At 37.9% G+C, this 17130-nt stretch overlaps 1 protein-coding gene and 1 pseudogene across 1 annotated transcript; both read left to right on the forward strand.

Moving 5' to 3' along the window:
* Nucleotides 1-2160: 2160 nt before the first annotated feature.
* On the forward strand, nucleotides 2161-3831 carry LOC149631563 (uncharacterized; annotated as a pseudogene).
* LOC149631564 (uncharacterized) lies at nucleotides 3436-6989 on the forward strand. The gene is made up of 8 exons (XM_089851083.1): nucleotides 3436-3628; nucleotides 3730-3876; nucleotides 3942-3998; nucleotides 4317-5651; nucleotides 5706-6089; nucleotides 6156-6349; nucleotides 6424-6583; nucleotides 6691-6989. The coding sequence occupies exons 1-8, from the start codon at nucleotides 3436-3438 to the stop codon at nucleotides 6987-6989; spliced, it is 2769 nt and encodes a 922-aa protein (XP_089707209.1).
* Nucleotides 6990-17130: the final 10141 nt, after the last annotated feature.

The raw sequence follows: 17130 nt of genomic DNA on the forward strand, positions 1-17130 counted from the left end.
CAAGCTTAATTACTAGCCAGTTTTACTACTAATAAAATGTCTATAGTCATGAAAAGAATGCCTTGCCCCTGATTACTAAAATCACTCGAAATGTGCTGAGGCATACTATAGCCAAAACCCAGCTTGACTACTAAAATAAACATCCTTATATACTGCCCTTCTTCGAACTCCTTCCTACAGCTGTAGCCGTAAGTTCCTGTAACCGTTGTATTCATCCCGTGATTCCCGTCGCCGCGTCGCGTTTGGGTGGTTGAGAAGAAATCCTAGGGTATGGAGTGGACCGCTTAGTTTTTTTCAATTAGGTTTCGTTTTTTTAGTATTATTTTACGCTAGCACGGCTTCAAGATCGATATAAAGAAACATTGTTAAAAAGGTAAGAAAATTTTTTTTGTTCCAGGTTTATTTATTTATTTAAGGGCTAGGGCTTAGTAGCCCTACGTTTTGGCCTTTCATTAAGCCTTGGGCTGATTATTGGTCAACGTGTTTGGGCCGGAGCAAACTTTCAATACTAAGTCTGGCTTACAATTATAATTCTAAAATTAGATTTGAAAATTATCATTAAAATTACGAGAATCAAATCACATGGTAAGGATATTTATTTTCGAAAGGGTTACTAATATTATCTGGTAAAAACTACATTTATAGTGTTATAGCATTAATGTTAGGTAATTAAGTGGGTGTTTTTGTTAAAAAGGCAAGATGAGTGAGAATCATTCTTCAAGGGGTAGTTACAAGTCCCTCGATGAATTAAGCATTAGGCAGAAGCGCCGAAAAAGAGCTCGATATCTTGCGAATGTTCTAGAGAGAGTCGAAGATACTAATAATATTTTGGAAAATCAGACCTGTGCGTCAAGCACCGCTAGTTCTTATACTTTGGTTTCCCAAACTACAACACGTGTTGGGTTAAATCATGATAGTCCAATTTCAATAGGTTTAAATTTGGCGAGCTCTCATCATGGTAGTTCAATTACAGGTGATCATAATATTGACTCTTCTGATATGGGTAGTCCTCAGCCTCATTGTTCAGTTAGGGGTAGTCCTGAACGTAAATGTCTAGATAGGGATGGTCCTGAACGGAATTGCCTCGATAGGGATGGTCCTGAACGGAATTGCCTCGATAGGGATGGTCCTGAACGGAATTGCCTCGATAGGGATGGTACTGGACCTGAATTAGGTTCTGATAGGGATGGTACTGGACCTGAATTAGGTTCTGATAGGGATGGTACTGGACCTGAATTAGGTTCTGATAGGAATAGTCCTGAACCTATGGGTTCAGATAGGGGTAGTTCACATTCTAGTGGTTCAAATATTGGTAGTCCTAGCTGTTCCTCTCAAGGTAGTCACCATTCCCTTGGTTTTCATATTGAGCGTGGTTCAGATCCCAGTACTTCAGATAGGGAGGATTCTGAGGGATCCTCAAGTAGCTCATCCGAAGAAGAACAAATAGACTTGCAGTCTGGTTTGCGAAACTGGGCTATAAATCACAATGTTAACCATGTAACTCTTAATGCCCTTCTCGTAATGTTGCAAGGTAATGGGATTACCCAAAGATGCACGTACTCTGTTAAAAACTCCAAGATCAACTAGTGTTTTAACAATAGAAAATGGTGAATATTTTCATGCCGGATTAAGTGACGGTTTGGAAATATTCTTACATGAAAATCCAAATTATGACAGTGAAATATCTTTCGCCATAAACATAGATGGCCTTCCCATTTTCCATAGTTCCGCTAAACATTTTTGGCCCATATTGGCCTGCGTTTTTAGTTTTTCATTGGGTATGATAGGAAAGCCTTTTGTAGTTGGAGTTTTTTGTGGGGAAGTTAAACCGGGTAATTTAGAGGAATTCTTGAGGCCCTTAATAGTTGACTTACAGCATTTGGAAGTTAATGGCTATGAATATGAAAACCGACATTACATCTGCAACCTAAAAGGGCCATTTATTTTGGACACTCCGGCTCGGGCTTTTGTTAAAAACACAAAAGGTCACACTGGTTTTTATTCATGTGACAAATGTTCTATAAAAGGAAGTAGACATCTTCGTCGAACTATTTTCAATGATGACAGTTTTAGTGTGCCACCACGTAGTAATGAATTATTTCGAATGCGAGACGATGAATTTCATCATTTAGTTGGAAACATGTAGACTTGAATATAGACATGGTGAGGCAGTTCCCATTGGACTATATGCATCTGGTTTGCCTTGGAGTGGTCCGAAGAATAGCAAAATATTGGTTAACTGGAAAACTTTACGTTAGATTAAGTAACCATTTAACTGATCTTCTGTCCGAAAAGCTCGTAAACTGTAGAAAGTATGTTCCGACTGAATTTGCACGCAAACCCCGAGCTGTGAAACATATTAAACTCTGGAAAGCCACGGAACTGAGACAGTTTCTTCTATATACTGGTCCCATAATATTAATAGATATACTGAAAGATGATGTTTTTAAACACTTTCGGTTACTTCATTGTGCTATTTATATTCTAGCACACCCCACTCTGTATAAAGAATACGCCGATTATGCAGGTGAATTACTTAAAATGTTCATAACCATGTCCAAACAATTTTATGGATTAGAGTTCATTGTTATGAATGTACATGCTCTGTCGCATGTCGTTCAGGATGTAAAGATGTTTGGGCCTCTAGACGCATATAGCGCATTTCCTTTCGAAAATCACCTCCATTTCATAAAAAACATTTGAGAAGTCCAAATAAACCTCTTCAACAGCTAATTAAAAGAATAGGCGAATCAAAATCATTTGCAAATTCCCGAATTCGAAAAGATTTAAGTCTAAAAAAACCGATTTCAGTCAATTTTACATTTTTGCCTGCAAATGCTGAAACTTTTAAAAAGCTTCATACGCCAAAATTTGTTGTTTCCGTATCTAACGGGGATAATTGCTTTCAGTTGAATTCCGGTGAAACTGTGGTTGTGAAAGTAATTTATAAAAACACAGACAAGGAAATATTTGTTTGCGGATGTGTTTGCAAATTTGTCAAAGACCTCTTTGATTATCCATTAGCATCTTCCAAATTAGGAATATTTGTTGGACGTCTATCAAATCAAATTAACACTTATAACTATTTAAGTTTAAAAAGGAAATGCTTATTAGTGCCAAACGAGAGTTTTTTTTAGCGTTGTTCCATTGCTACATGACGCCTAATAAATATAATTGAATATAAATAGTCTGCAAGGTAATATATCTAGCTTTTTAACAAACAATCTCTCTAAAGTAGTCGGCGTTGGGTTGGAGCGACGTTTTAAATATTTTACTGCACATGGTTTGGGAATCATAAAAGACGTTCGAATTGCCATATCAACCAGGATTTACCCTCGGATACCAAGTGCAAGGCCATATTTCAAAACATTAGTTCAATTTCCTGGTGTGGACTACTATACATTCCCTATAATAGTTTTATTTGTTCCCCATCAGATGTATGCCATAGTTAGTTTTGTGGATGAGCCCGGAGCTATAGATATTGTTCCAACATCTTGGTGTATTGGAAAAAACCAGTGTTTTTGGCCATCAAAAGCTAAAAGCGGTGAAATTACGAAATTACAAATGGCTTGTCAACCTCCATTAACAAACTGGGTAACCTACCATATCAAAATTCTGGCGAACGCTCGTAAGTATTACAAGGGGACCAAAAGTCTGGATAGAAAAATAGGCCTAGTTTCTCTTTTAAAGAAACATATGAAAAAGCAAGACAAATTTGTAAAAAAGCAGAGGATACATCTGACTTGCAAAGTGACAGAGAAATTAAAAGAAAAAGAAAGCGAAGTACACTTGTTGACAGTGAGCAAGAAAGTGATATAGGAGATGGGGATGAGTCGAACCGTTCCGGTGATGAGAAGTGTAGTGGGGAAAACAATCGTAAGTTCGCTGTACTCTCTACGTATTTTGTCTTTCTTCTGCCTAAAATTAGTCAAAATTTATAGGAGTGACACAAGGAAGAAAGAAGCTAAAGAAGAAACGAAAAAGGGATTTCTTAAATGGTGAATAAAGAGCAAGTTATTTAAATTTTCAAATTGAGAATTATACCTAAAAGCGGAAACAAAACAAAAAGTTACATAATTTGGTAATCGGGTGTTTGGGCTCAAGTTTACTAAGATAATTCTTATTAGAATTTAAATAGCATTATTACTTAGATATTAAATCAGGATTATCTTTAGTTACTTTTCTGTCAGCATTACGGGTTTAATTTGTCTCATAATATGCTTGCATGTAAATTGTTATGAGATTAGTTACAGAACCGTTCAACTCCTTTAAAGTGCCATTTAACAAGCGAACTAATATTTCTCCATAAATTTTAGAAGCTTCACTGAAACAAAAGGCCTCTACCTGCATTCAGTTGCCCACAGCTCCAGAATTTGTTCCTATTAATTGGAAAATTAATCGAAAAACCATTTCACAGCCGCAGCATATATTGGATTCTAACGAAAAAGTCGAGAAATCGGTAGTTATAAATGAAGAAACCCCATATACGATTCATGAAAGTTCCAGTTTTGTGTCAGACAAATACAATACATCAAATCTGTTGGAAAATACCAATTCTACCGAAACCCAAGCTCAAATACTCAAGGGTAATACTGAACAGCAAAGTCAGATCGACGAGGTCAGTAAAGCGCCAGTAGTGTACAAGTGCAGTGAACATCAAGGAAAAGTTGAGACAGATAAAGGGGTTACTTTCGATGAGAATGAAGAAAGTGTTACCACTATTCAATCGCACGAAACACAAGCTTTGAATAAACCACAAGAAATTTTCTCTTCAATCGTATTGCCTGAACCAAATTGCGTAGTGCCTGCGTTAAATTCAGGTGTACCACCTCCAAGTTTAAACAACATACGAGAATCTCCAGTCGAAACTATCGATCAATCTTTGCAGCAAGAAAATAAACAAACATCATCTCAAATGGAGTTAAACGAAATGTCTCCTCAAAATTACATCCAAGAAGACTTGGCTACTGTCAGTTCTGAAACAAATCAACCAAGAAACAGTGAGGAAAAAGAAGTGCAAATTGGGAAACGTCAAAGTGAAACCAGCACTATAACAAAAACTAGACGTGGTTGTTTAGGAAGTAAAATAGTCGATAAACTAAAACGCCGTAGTCTAGCCAGCAGCGGATCATCCCGCACCAAGTCAAGCTGCAATGAGCTAGTCAGCACCAAGTCAAGCTGCAATAAGCTAGTCAGCTCCAAGTCAAGCTGCAATAAGCTAGTCAGCACCAAGTCAACCTGTAATAAACTAGTCAGCCCTAAGTCAAATCGTAATCAGTTAACAAGCCCCATGTTACTACGTAATCGGCTATTTAGCGCCGGCTTGACCCGTAAAGAAAAAGAAAGTCCAATGTTAAGTCCTAATCAACAAGTCATTCACAGTTCAAACCGTCCAATCAATAGAGGGCCAATCCGTCCAGCCACTGCAGGGTCAACCCATAAAATCATTAACGAAAGTCACCTGACCACCAACGCGTCAAGTCGTCCAGTCACCAACGCGTCAAGTCGTCCAGTCACCAACGCGTCAAGTCGTCCAGTCACCAACGCGTCAAGTCGTCCAGTCACCAACGCGTCAAGTCGTCCAGTCACCAACGCGTCAAGTCGTCCAGTCACCAACGCGTCAAGTCGTCCAGTCACCAACGCGTCAAGTCGTCCAGTCACCAACGCGTCAAGTCGTCCAGTCACCAACGCGTCAAGTCGTCCAGTCACCAACGCGTCAAGTCGTCCAGTCACCAACGCGTCAAGTCGTCCAGGTACCAACGCGTCAAGTCGTCCAGGTACCAACGCGTCAAGTCGTCCAGGTACCAACGCGTCAAGTCGTCCAGGCACCAACGCGTCAAATCGTCCAGTCAACAATGGTTCAAGCCTGGACGCCAATAGTGGGTCAAACCGACCACTTAGCGTGTTAAGCTCTACCAACAATAGAGGGTCAGACCGTCCAGGTGGTAGCGGGTCAAGCCATAACGTCATTAGCAGACCAAATCGTTCAATCAGTAGCGAATCAAGCCGTTTAATCATCACCGGATCAAACCGTCCAGTCAATAACTTGTCAAGCCTTAATGTTTCAACTGGTAATTTAATGTCTGAAGGTAATAAATCTTACTGTCATTGCTTTTGTATTGTCGTTTCAATACACAACTTGTTAATTTTTGCAGAGAGATTTCAACAAACTGTCATTATGATGTTGACTGATTTAAATTCAAAGTTTGACGAAATGTCAAAGGGTTTTGTTCAAAATGTGGAATTTTGTTCAACACAACCCAATAGCTTGAAACTACCAATTACGGATGAACCTGCACTACGAACTGTCGAAGAACTTCTTCAAAATGAAGAAGAGAAAAAGAACGCCGTAAGTGTATCAACAATTTGAGAACGATGATATGCGTATACGTTAGTTAAAATGCATTTGATATTAAAAATTAGATTGCGTTGTTTAAATCTTGGGGAGGAAAATTTTCCGACGACATTATCAGGAGAGCTTTAAGAAAAACCTTTGACCATGCTTTAGTGTTACAAATGAACTGGAATGGGGCGAACGGCAAAATTGCCTTTTCAAAATTAACTTTGAAGACTGTGATATTTGGTATGCTATATCTTTAAAGGGATATATATAATTTAAGTTCTGCAACAAGCTTATTTACTTGTAGAATTTGAATATTATTTTCATATATTTTTTTGTCTTCAATATAGCTGCTGTTATGGCACATCCCAAATTAAGGAAGGCCACCGAATATGAGGTCGAATTCGTAGTTATAAAATGGCTTAAACATAAGGCTGATCGTAATGGCGGAAGACTTAAACGACTGAAAAAAAATAAGAACATCCATATTGTTGACTCTGTAAACAGCGATGATGATGGACATTTTATTGAAGAAAAAAGCTTTCGAGATGACATAAACTCTGACATCGGGGATTTTCATGATGATAGAAATAGCGATAAAAATCGAAACAGTGATGAACATTATTTTGAAAACGAACTCTCTGATTGATTGTTTAGATCACCCTATTTAAACTGCTGCCAAAAATAAATCTCAAACTTCAACAATTATTTTTAGCTAAGCGAGAAATATATTTTTAAGTAAAAAACTCTACTTGCATTTTGTTAATTAACCCAGCAAATGGCGGGTAATTCAGATGTCCTCCGAAGCTTCACATTCAAAAAGTTAGCAGTTTAAATAGTTTCAAACTTCAAATGTTAAAAAAAAATAAAAAATATCATTTTTCACATATATTATAGCATTTTAATAACCAAAACAAATATCACTATTTTTAATAAAAGCTAAAACAGGTGGGGAAAGGACGACCAACTAGAAACTGGAAAACTTACTATAAATAGGGCAGTGAGCCCAAAAGTAAATGAATGGTAAACCGACCATTTACGCTCTAGTTAGCCAACCATTAAGCTGTCTGGTCGATAACCCTGTGGGACCCGACCATTAAAGTGTGTGCAAACCGACTTTTAATATACTCGTAAGCCGACCTTTAATGTACCCGAAAGCCGACTATTAAAATATGTGTAAGCGGACCCGACCATTAAGTTATGTGTGACCCGACCACTAAAGTATGTGTAAGCCAACCTTTAATATACCCGTAAGCCGACCTTTAATGTACCCGGAAGCCGACCATTAAGATATGTGTAAGCGGACCCGACCATTAAGTTATGTGTAAGCCGACCTTCAATATACCCGTAAGCCGACCTTTAATGTACCCGAAAGCCGACCTTTAATGTACCCGAAAGCCGACCTTTAATGTACCCGAAAGCCGACCATTAAAATATGTGTAAACGGACCCGACCATTAAGTTATGTGTGACCCGACCACTAAAGTATGTGTAAGCCAACCTTTAATATACCCGTAAGCCGACCTTTAATGTACCCGGAAGCCGACCATTAAGTTATGTGTAAGCCGACCTTTAATATACCCGTAAGCCGACCATTACCCGTAAGCCGACCTTTAATGTACCCGTAAGCCGACCTTTAATGTACCCGAAAGCCGACCATTAAAATATGTGTAAGCGGACCCGACCATTAAGTTATGTGTGACCCGACCACTAAAGTATGTGTAAGCCAACCTTTAATATACCCGTAAGCCGACCTTTAATGTACCCGTAAGCCGACCTTTAATGTACCCGTAAGCCGACCTTTAATGTACTCGGAAGCCGACCATTAAGATATGTGTTAGCGGACCCGACCATTAAGTTCTGTGTGACCCGACCATTAAATTACGTGTAAGCCGACCTTTAATATACCCGTTAGCCGACCTTTAATGTACCCGGAAGCCGATCATTAAGAGTTTAAATAGACGCTAATACCACTACTTACGGACGATTAAGCGACTCTTAACCAACGCGTAAACCAACCATTATCCAACTGGTAAGTACACCATTAAACGACTACTAACCAACCTGAAACAGTCAATTAAAGAGACCATTAACTGTTGAGAAAGCCGACTTCGGTTGGTAATCAAATTCCGGTTGGGGTAACGTAGTTATCGAGTCGGCAACAGCTAATTTTCAGTGACGGCAAAACAATGTCGGTCGACAGTCGGGCCGACCTTCATATGACCCGGACATTTCGACGGTTCAAAGTAAAGCCCACCGACGCTTTTGCGTTAATGTCGGTTGGACCTCTTACCGACTGCGTCGGTCCAACGTCGAAATTGTTACAGGGGTTACGGTAATTAACTCAATCATTTCACGTGTTGTTCCAATTTGAAAGAAATTTCTCAATCGTCGATAATCGGGAATTGCTTTCTGATACAACTTTTATTCTTTTTTTTTCAGATATGAATATATTTAGTTACATTTAGTTATTCTTATATTTTTAATAGTGTTCTATTTGCTTTATATTAATTGAAGCTTCATCTACTAAATGATGTACACAAAAAACTTGTGTCTAATTACAGTTATTTCTCATTACAATGCATATAAGGGCCGCAGCTAACAAATAGCGCCCTACACTAAGTATAAGGGAATTACAATTAAACTTAGAAAGATTTGGTAGGATAGATAAAAGTACAAAACCGGGTATGAACGCTGCTCTAAACACAAGTAGCCAGAGCTCCACGCCGAAGGGTTTGTTCAAAGGATTTTCACCCGGTACCACAATCCAGTATCGAAGCCGGACCCTGTTTCAATGCTTTAGTACCATTGGACCGGATCCCATTTGACCGGAATTAGCCCTAATATGCGGTTTATGTAAACCACTCTCCCCCTCTACTCGATGCCGTAGCTCTGGATTGTCAATTTCATACCGTATGAACATAATATATTGTTAAAATGATAATTTTGTAAATATTTTAGATACGGATACAATATATCTATTCATATGAAATAACAAGTTTGTCTTACTAACAAGAACACGAGAAGTTCACAACTATTAGTTTAAAAATATTTCTTCACCGGAAGTGGGTCAAAAGAAATCAATAAACACAAACTAAAGTTAATTATTAGGGCCAATTTTTTGGAAATATTGACAAGGCAAATATACCCTTTGGATATCTTGTTTTAAAATTTGTGCTGGATTAAAAAATTACTTCGTCTTTGCTTGTGGGTGTGGATACTTTTCTTATATTTCAACACTAATTTTATCGTTTTATTTTGCATCTGTGATTTAACTTGGTATCTAACTCTTATGCTTTTTGCAAAAAATAGTCTGAACCGACTCTTAGTGTGCAAAAAATGGTCTGAACCGACTCTTAGTGTGCAAAACATAGTCTGAACCGACTACGAGTGTTGTGTTTGTTCGGATCAAAATCGTTTTAAATCAGTTTCCGGTGTAAAGTTCTGTTGCAAGGGGTTACATTCCTACAATCTTCGTTTAAGCCTAATGATGTGCAGTGGTTCTCGAAACGGGAACCTTGTCAGTAGCTCGATGGTGAAGACGAAAGAAGCGACTCCTAGCATTGCCGCCCACAATCTAAACTTGGCTTCAAGGTCCTTGAACCGCAGTACATGTACTTCATTCTCAGCCGACGAATGTTGAGATTCCAATTCAATGTGTTGGTCTCTCTTGAGGAAGCGTTGAAACGGTGTTATTTGGCCGGTTTCCAAGAAAACCCGCAATCTGTAATGATTAATAAGTGAGATAATTCAGTTTATCAAATCCGTAATATTTGTCCTCGTGAATAATGCTGACTTTATTTGATAATTTCAAGGTTTATACGAAACGTTTGTTCGAGACTTGTAAATGATATTCTCCAAAGGTTTCAAGTAACATTTTGATGCAAATTCTATGAAAATTTTCAAGAATTTAAGCGAATTCGCGTGCATGTTACTTGCAATATGAACATTTAACAACAAGAACAAAAATCCTTTTGTATTACTCCGTGTGGTTTCCAATGTGGTAAGTTTGTACAGCACCGAACAACGATCTAAGGCTATACAGTGTCTCGTATACACTATGAAGTTACGAGGAGTGCCACATAAACTTGAGAAACGCTTGCTAAATTCAATACCCGCGGGGAGCAGTGACCACGACACTATAAGGTGCCATTTCTAGTTTACCATACATTTCTTTCTTTTTCCGCGGTGAAACAGCGGACTATCAAAAGAGCTCTTGATGGTCAAAACTTTATGTTTTAAAAATGGGCTAAAGGATCTATCGGCAGGTGGAAGCGGAATTACAAAAAAGTGGCATTTTACTTTGCATTGGTTTCTCTCGAGCAATAACATAGCATTATATACGTGTCAAGCATAGACAGATATTCTCTTCAACTTCCGATTATGTGCTCGTGCAAAAGTGAATCTGAAACCATAGCACTTGCCACCTATATGGCGAAGGCTTCTCAAATTTGATAAACTCCATAATGGAAAGAAAAGGTAAGGGTTCCCGTGGACCTGAACTTTTGTGCATTTAGTGCATTTAGTATGAAAAAGCGCTACGTAAAGCCTGAATTGGTTACAGTAAAAGGCGGATTTAGAAATGAGAATAACCTTACGGGAGATAAAAAACTCTTTGGATAGATAGGCATATTAATCAAATAATGGAAACTTCAGTATAGGGGCATATGGACACCAACTTGGAATGACACTTAAAGGACAAAGTTTTTTCTATAATAATGAACATCTTTCTAGTGTTATTAGTCCACGCACATGAACGCCAAAAGAGGTATAGAATTATTAAAGAAGACTCTTGCTACGTTTGATGTTAAAGATCATACCAATGTGCAAATGAGAGTCACGAAAACACTTGACCATTATTCAAAACTGTCTTTGATTAAACCAAGACTTAAAAGCTTCGTTAAGGATGAGGTTTATCACTTGACTGAAGGAGCAGATATTTTTTTTAATTAAAACAAACATGCTTTAGAAATACAATGTTACATTACCCTATTCCATTGAATAAACTTATATTACTGGTAAACAATTCATTACTTCTGAATTGTTTCAAATATTTTCTTATCTAAGCTTTTGAACCACAGATCCATTCCCCGAAAACATTATAAAATTACGTTTATTACTTTTTATGCTATATTCATCATGAAAATACTTTAAGCCAGCCGTTTCACTGTACTTGAAATGTATAACCGCTCCAAAGAGGAAAAGACGTCCTCCTTATCAAACCAAACCTAACCTAACCTGGTTTTGAACAAGAATGTTTTATTGGATGAAATCGTTTTTGTTTAATGCTTAACCCATGTCCAATTTTCACTTTTTCTGTATTGTATATTTAGAACTCACGGTGTTTAAAATTTCCCGAGGTCGTTTTTTATTGTCATCTTGTTGCATAGACGTCAAATAGTCATTAAAATTAAACTACAGAGCATTTTTGGGGTCGCTTAATTCAACAAATAGCGACGTTTGAATTGTAAAAACCAAACCCGCGGTTGGGCTAAATACATTAAAAACATTGGCGGGAATCGGTCGAATGGAATTATGTGTAATGGGAATAGACCAAGAGGCAAACACACACGCGTTCATGCCTTGCACGCTTCACAGTCAAAGAAGTTTTTACCTCTCCGAGTGACGTATGTCACGGAGAGGTTCTAATTTCGACGTGTCCGTGTGTCTTCTGTGTCTGTCTGTCGTTACACCCACGTGACCGCGTTCGCAGTTTGCAAATCGGAGCAAAGGTGTTTTCAATTTCCGGACCGCATTTACAGTTCCCGGAAATTGTATTCCACTTCATTGCCTGTCTAACACCACAAGCCTCTGGTCTTTTTTCCATCCCACATAGACACTAGTCTGTACATACTGGCTTCTAAACACCACCATCTTCTGGTCTTTTGGCCATCCCACATGGACACCAGTCTGTACATACTGGCTACTACTCCATCTTCACTAAGGATAAGACGTATACGCGGCGATCGGCTAGGGTTACAAGAAACGTCTAGCCTTCCAATGGCAGGGTCTTCCTCCAAAGGTTCACGCAATTGCGATGTTCTTATCTACAGCTGCGATTCGAATCCTTTATATACTACCTATTTGAGTAAGGCGAAGCAACAGGCGTATGCTTCATTTCAAACGTCAATATTAGTCAAGTCTCTCAAGAATGTTTAATTGTTCTTTTTTATAACGATGTAACGCTCAATAGCCCCTTCCAACAAGTTTTGAAAAGATGTTCTTAGTCTGAGTCTGTTCAGTTCTTCCTGCACAAGGCAGTCAAACTTTTTGGAAGGGGCTATAAGGCGAACAAATAACGAAGAAAATATTAAATATTAATTATATTTATTTTAATATTTAAGATAATCTTGTTTCTCAATTCAAAATTAATACGGAAAGAGTTAAAAAGCAGTCTATGTTTTTGTCTGTGTGTGTCCGTCCGTTGTTACTCTAGTGCGCTGCGCTAGCAGTTCGCTTTGTTTTGAAGTGTAAAGAAATCCTACAGAACCTTAATATTCACTTTTTCCATAATATGAAATGAATATGTTGAAATATTTTTCGTAGTTACGATGCATTTAGTACTTTTGCAGCTTTAAAGCTCTGTTTCATTTTGATATTCCAAAGACATTTTTAAAATTGTTATTAGAAATGGCTGTTTATATATTACTTAAGCTATACTACATCTGTATACCTTGCTTTAATGATTTCGAGAAGAAAGCTAAGGCCTGGACCCTGTCGGGTGAATCAATTGTTATCCTCAATAAGCTTAGTGAACCAAAAAGTAAATAATTGAGACCTGAGGTGAAGTAAACTAAACTTTGGGTTTTAATTTTCGTGTCTGTAATGAAGGGACATTAACGGTTCAGAGTGAGCCGAAAGTTAATTACACGTTTAAATAATTAGGTTTAGATTTTATAATAGAAAAAAAGCATCATGGTGGCACTTAGATCAGTGAAAGGGCTAATCGTTATCGGGTTATAGCTCAGAAGTTTTCATTCCTATTATGTTACGCATTGAATTTCAATGCGTCTAACCACAAGTCAGATCTGGTGATATTTAACGTTAACACTCATGTTGGCAAACTAAGAATATCGTTGAGGTGAAACAAGAGAGTAGTGTTTATACTGCTAACTAGTTGTGAATGTAGCTATAAGTATACAGGGTTAACAGTTGAGGTATAGAAAATTGGGCCTTTTCAAACACATAAAGGTTATATCTCTGCAAAATTTATAAACTTCATTTCCTGTTTTTTTCCCATTTACTGATTTAAATGTGTCCAAGACCTATCTTTATTGGATGTAAATGTCGTCTGCTTTACTGTATATTCGCTATGCTTGGAATACTGCTTTAATAATTCGTAAATTTTTACTTCAAAAAAGAGAAATAATTCTATATCTAGGTTAATAAGTTTGTAGTTGTAGTCCTCCTCTTGACTCGGAGAGGTAATATTTTGGTTTTTCCAACTTGTTTCTTCCAACTTTTGACAATGTCACAAGATTCAATGGTAGCGTTATGATTTTTACTCTTGGTTAAGTTCAACAGCGTAACTAACCACATACAACTAATATGGAAAGACACGGGGTAAAACCTTTGCCTTAACTCTAGCTTTTTGCCGAGATAGAAGGGTCATGAGAGTGAGATAAGATGGCGAGGAATCAACCCCTTTGTGTGTCTCGATACTTAACCCTCTTTTTTACGACGAAAGGGTCCGTAGAATAATAGGTACGTCAGATACCGTCATGCTGTTCTGCTTCAGTCATGATCTGGGTCATAACTCTATTTCCTTCTCTATTGTTTCGTTAAATTTACAACTTTTAAGCGAGGAACACACAAACGTAAAAGTTCGACAGAAACGTAAACTGAAACGTAAACGTACTAGAAAAGAGAGTTGAAATTGTCTCAACTTTTTCCGTCGTAAAACATTTTACGCTTAGCTCCAGCCAATCAGATGCTCGAATTCGTACGAGGTTTTGGGCAAAAATGGCCGAGAAAAAAAAGCAGATCGTAGAAGAGCGCTGATTTGGGGCAATTTTAGGGAAGGTTAGAAGCTTTCCATATCTTTTTGAAAAATTATTTTAATGATACAATTTTCGAACAAACTAGTTGCCAAACCATTAGAGCACGGTACAGTTTATTAGGTTCGTAGCATTGATTTCAAACCTAAGCCTTGGTCTCCTCTATGAGCATATAATCCTTTTCAACCGAAAGAAAGATGTCACTGTTTTCGAATTTCAACACCGAAAATTAAGTTTTTCGTTTGCGTTTACAAGTTCAAGTGCGATTCAGATCCAGAAACGTAAACGGAATAGAAAATAGTTTACGTTTACGAGTTTTTAGTACGATTCCGTGAAATTTTTACGCAAGTGTGTTCCTCGCTTAAAGTTTCAAACAAAAGATTAAGACGGTTTCATATGAAATGACGCAACCTTTTATACATTTGTGGAAGCTAAGTATCGCGAAAGGGAAAGCAAAGTTTTTCATAGTCAGCTTTGAAATGAATAAACTCATTACGAATAAAAAGTCAGCTTAGCAGCGCCACTATTTTGAAAGACGGATTTCACGTGAACCAGTGTGCTGTGGAAATAGCAGGTTAATGCGAAAAACCAACGAAATGCTTGGACCGACTTTTAGAAAAGTTATACTCTCCTCTTCCTGGATATAGCCCAGTCGTTCACCAGCTCAGCTTCTATCGAGCAGCGGAGCGCGTGATTGGGTGTGCTTTTTTAAGGTCGTTGCAGATAGCGGCTAAGCAGCCGGCATTAGGGCATTTTGCACTTTTTTAAGTTTTAAAGCGTATTTCGATACGAAATCTCTCAAAAGTAATTAACGTAATTATAAAATGCTTTCGGGGAATGGAATTATGGTGTTAAAGTCAAAATATGTAAGTTGTTAAAATAATTGAGCGAGAATAATTTGAATACCTGTTTATTCAATGGAATAGGGCAATGAAACATTGTTTTTCTTAAGCATGTCTGTTTTAATTAAAATAGTCTTGGTTTAATCAAAGAAAGTTTTGTTCAATGCTTCAATGCTTAACAGTTGGATTAAGATTAGTTCAAAACTGTAGTCAGAATTTGCTAATGTCCAAAAAAGTAGCCGCAATTTCTAAAACAGTAGTTTTGTATTACAACGCTGTTTTTGGGAATCGCGGTTTTTATTTGTTAATTCTTGTCTTGGTACATCCGTTCTATCGACGAGCCTTAAAGGGACTCTAAAGAAGTCGGCGGACCGTTGGAAATATTTTTTGAAAATGTCTTTATTGACGTCAAAATCCCGGGGGGTGAGCAAAACGAAAGTCTTTCCTTCTAGCAAACGCAGCGGGGTCTCGGACTCTCGCGGGTCAGAACTGGGGAAACGCCGAAGCAGGGCGGATCACATCCAATCACAAGAGGGGGGAGGATGGGTCGGGTGAGTTTTTTAAAAAAAGAAATTCAACGGTCCGCCGACCTCTTTACAGTCCCTTTGAGGGTTTTGGGGTTCTATTTGCAGAAATATTTTAAAATGGCATCCCAAGAATTAATAAAATGTCTCAACGGGCAACTGAACTAGGATAGAAAGGAAACCAACCTTCGGTTTATATACTTCAAAGCTTCAGGATTCAGTCTTTCATTTGCAAAAAAAACCATAGGTTCCTCGAAGTAATTATTCGAACCAATGTGAGGATCCCAATCAACGGTTGTGTTTAAACCCATCTGCGAAACGTCTTTAATCTGAAAAATATGTGTATCCGCAAACCAAATTTCTTTTCCGCTAATTAGTTTTTCAGGAACATAGGCTACAGATTCATTCATTCGGCTCCAATCGCAGAGAATTCTCATTTCTTTACCAGTCTGAAATGATTAGAATATTATCAGGACAGAACTCTAGAAATCTCCCTATAAGAAGTATGTAATCCTTACCGATCGACAAACATCATTCTGTCTAATTTGGGGATAAAATCGAATTGGGATGACTTCAGAAAATCTCGAGACATCGGTTACACTGTTTATATTTTCTCTTTTCTGAGATGAATAGTTGGCTTTCAAGACTCCGTTGAACAAAGTGACGAGAATCACAATGATCAAGAGGAAAGGTGCAACGCTGAAGCGAATGGCTTGTGACGAAGAAATATCGAACCCTACAAGAGCAAAAATTAAGCCCACGCTCAGCATTTTTGCCTTAAGAGAATAATAAGTGCAAAATCAACGTGCTTTTGTTTCAATGTATAAAATACCACCTAATAGCGGTAAACCTTAGAGACATTGATAATAAACATAACTAGTTTACGCGCCTAAACTACCGCCAACCCTGAACGCATTACATATCATCCCGCCAACGCTAAGAAAGAAACCCATTTTTTGTATAGGAAGGTGCCAAGACAAATTACGCGAGACGCCGTTGACTTTCTCAAATAGGTGACGGGAGAGATTTAGGAGCAAATCACCTCCGGCGCGAAGGGTAGGAGCGCCGACATTTGTCCTATTTCCTCAAAGTTTGTTTATCAGTACCTTCAACCTTGGCTTACTGTTGCGCAGCACACTACCAACTGAACATGAACTATTTTTGACAACAAGCGTAAATGTGAAATACAAGTTGAGAACACCAAATATTACCCCTCCGACACGAGTGCTTATATTTTCCCTGAATGTGCATCATTTATTGCTCTTTCATCATTAAGTACTGCTGTTAAATTTATAATTATGAATTATTAACGGTTATAAAAAGGACTCTTCACAACTAACACAGCTCATAACGAACAAACTACATTTCTTATAAGATATGTGCACGACGATGGCAACAGTTTCAACGTGCACGTGCGATTCTTGGGTT

The sequence above is a fragment of the Phalangium opilio genome, unplaced genomic scaffold (genome assembly GCF_054372755.1).
Source record: "Phalangium opilio isolate 3A_F unplaced genomic scaffold, DU_Popi_V2 ptg000100l_1, whole genome shotgun sequence".
Classification (NCBI taxonomy): domain Eukaryota; kingdom Metazoa; phylum Arthropoda; class Arachnida; order Opiliones; family Phalangiidae; genus Phalangium; species Phalangium opilio.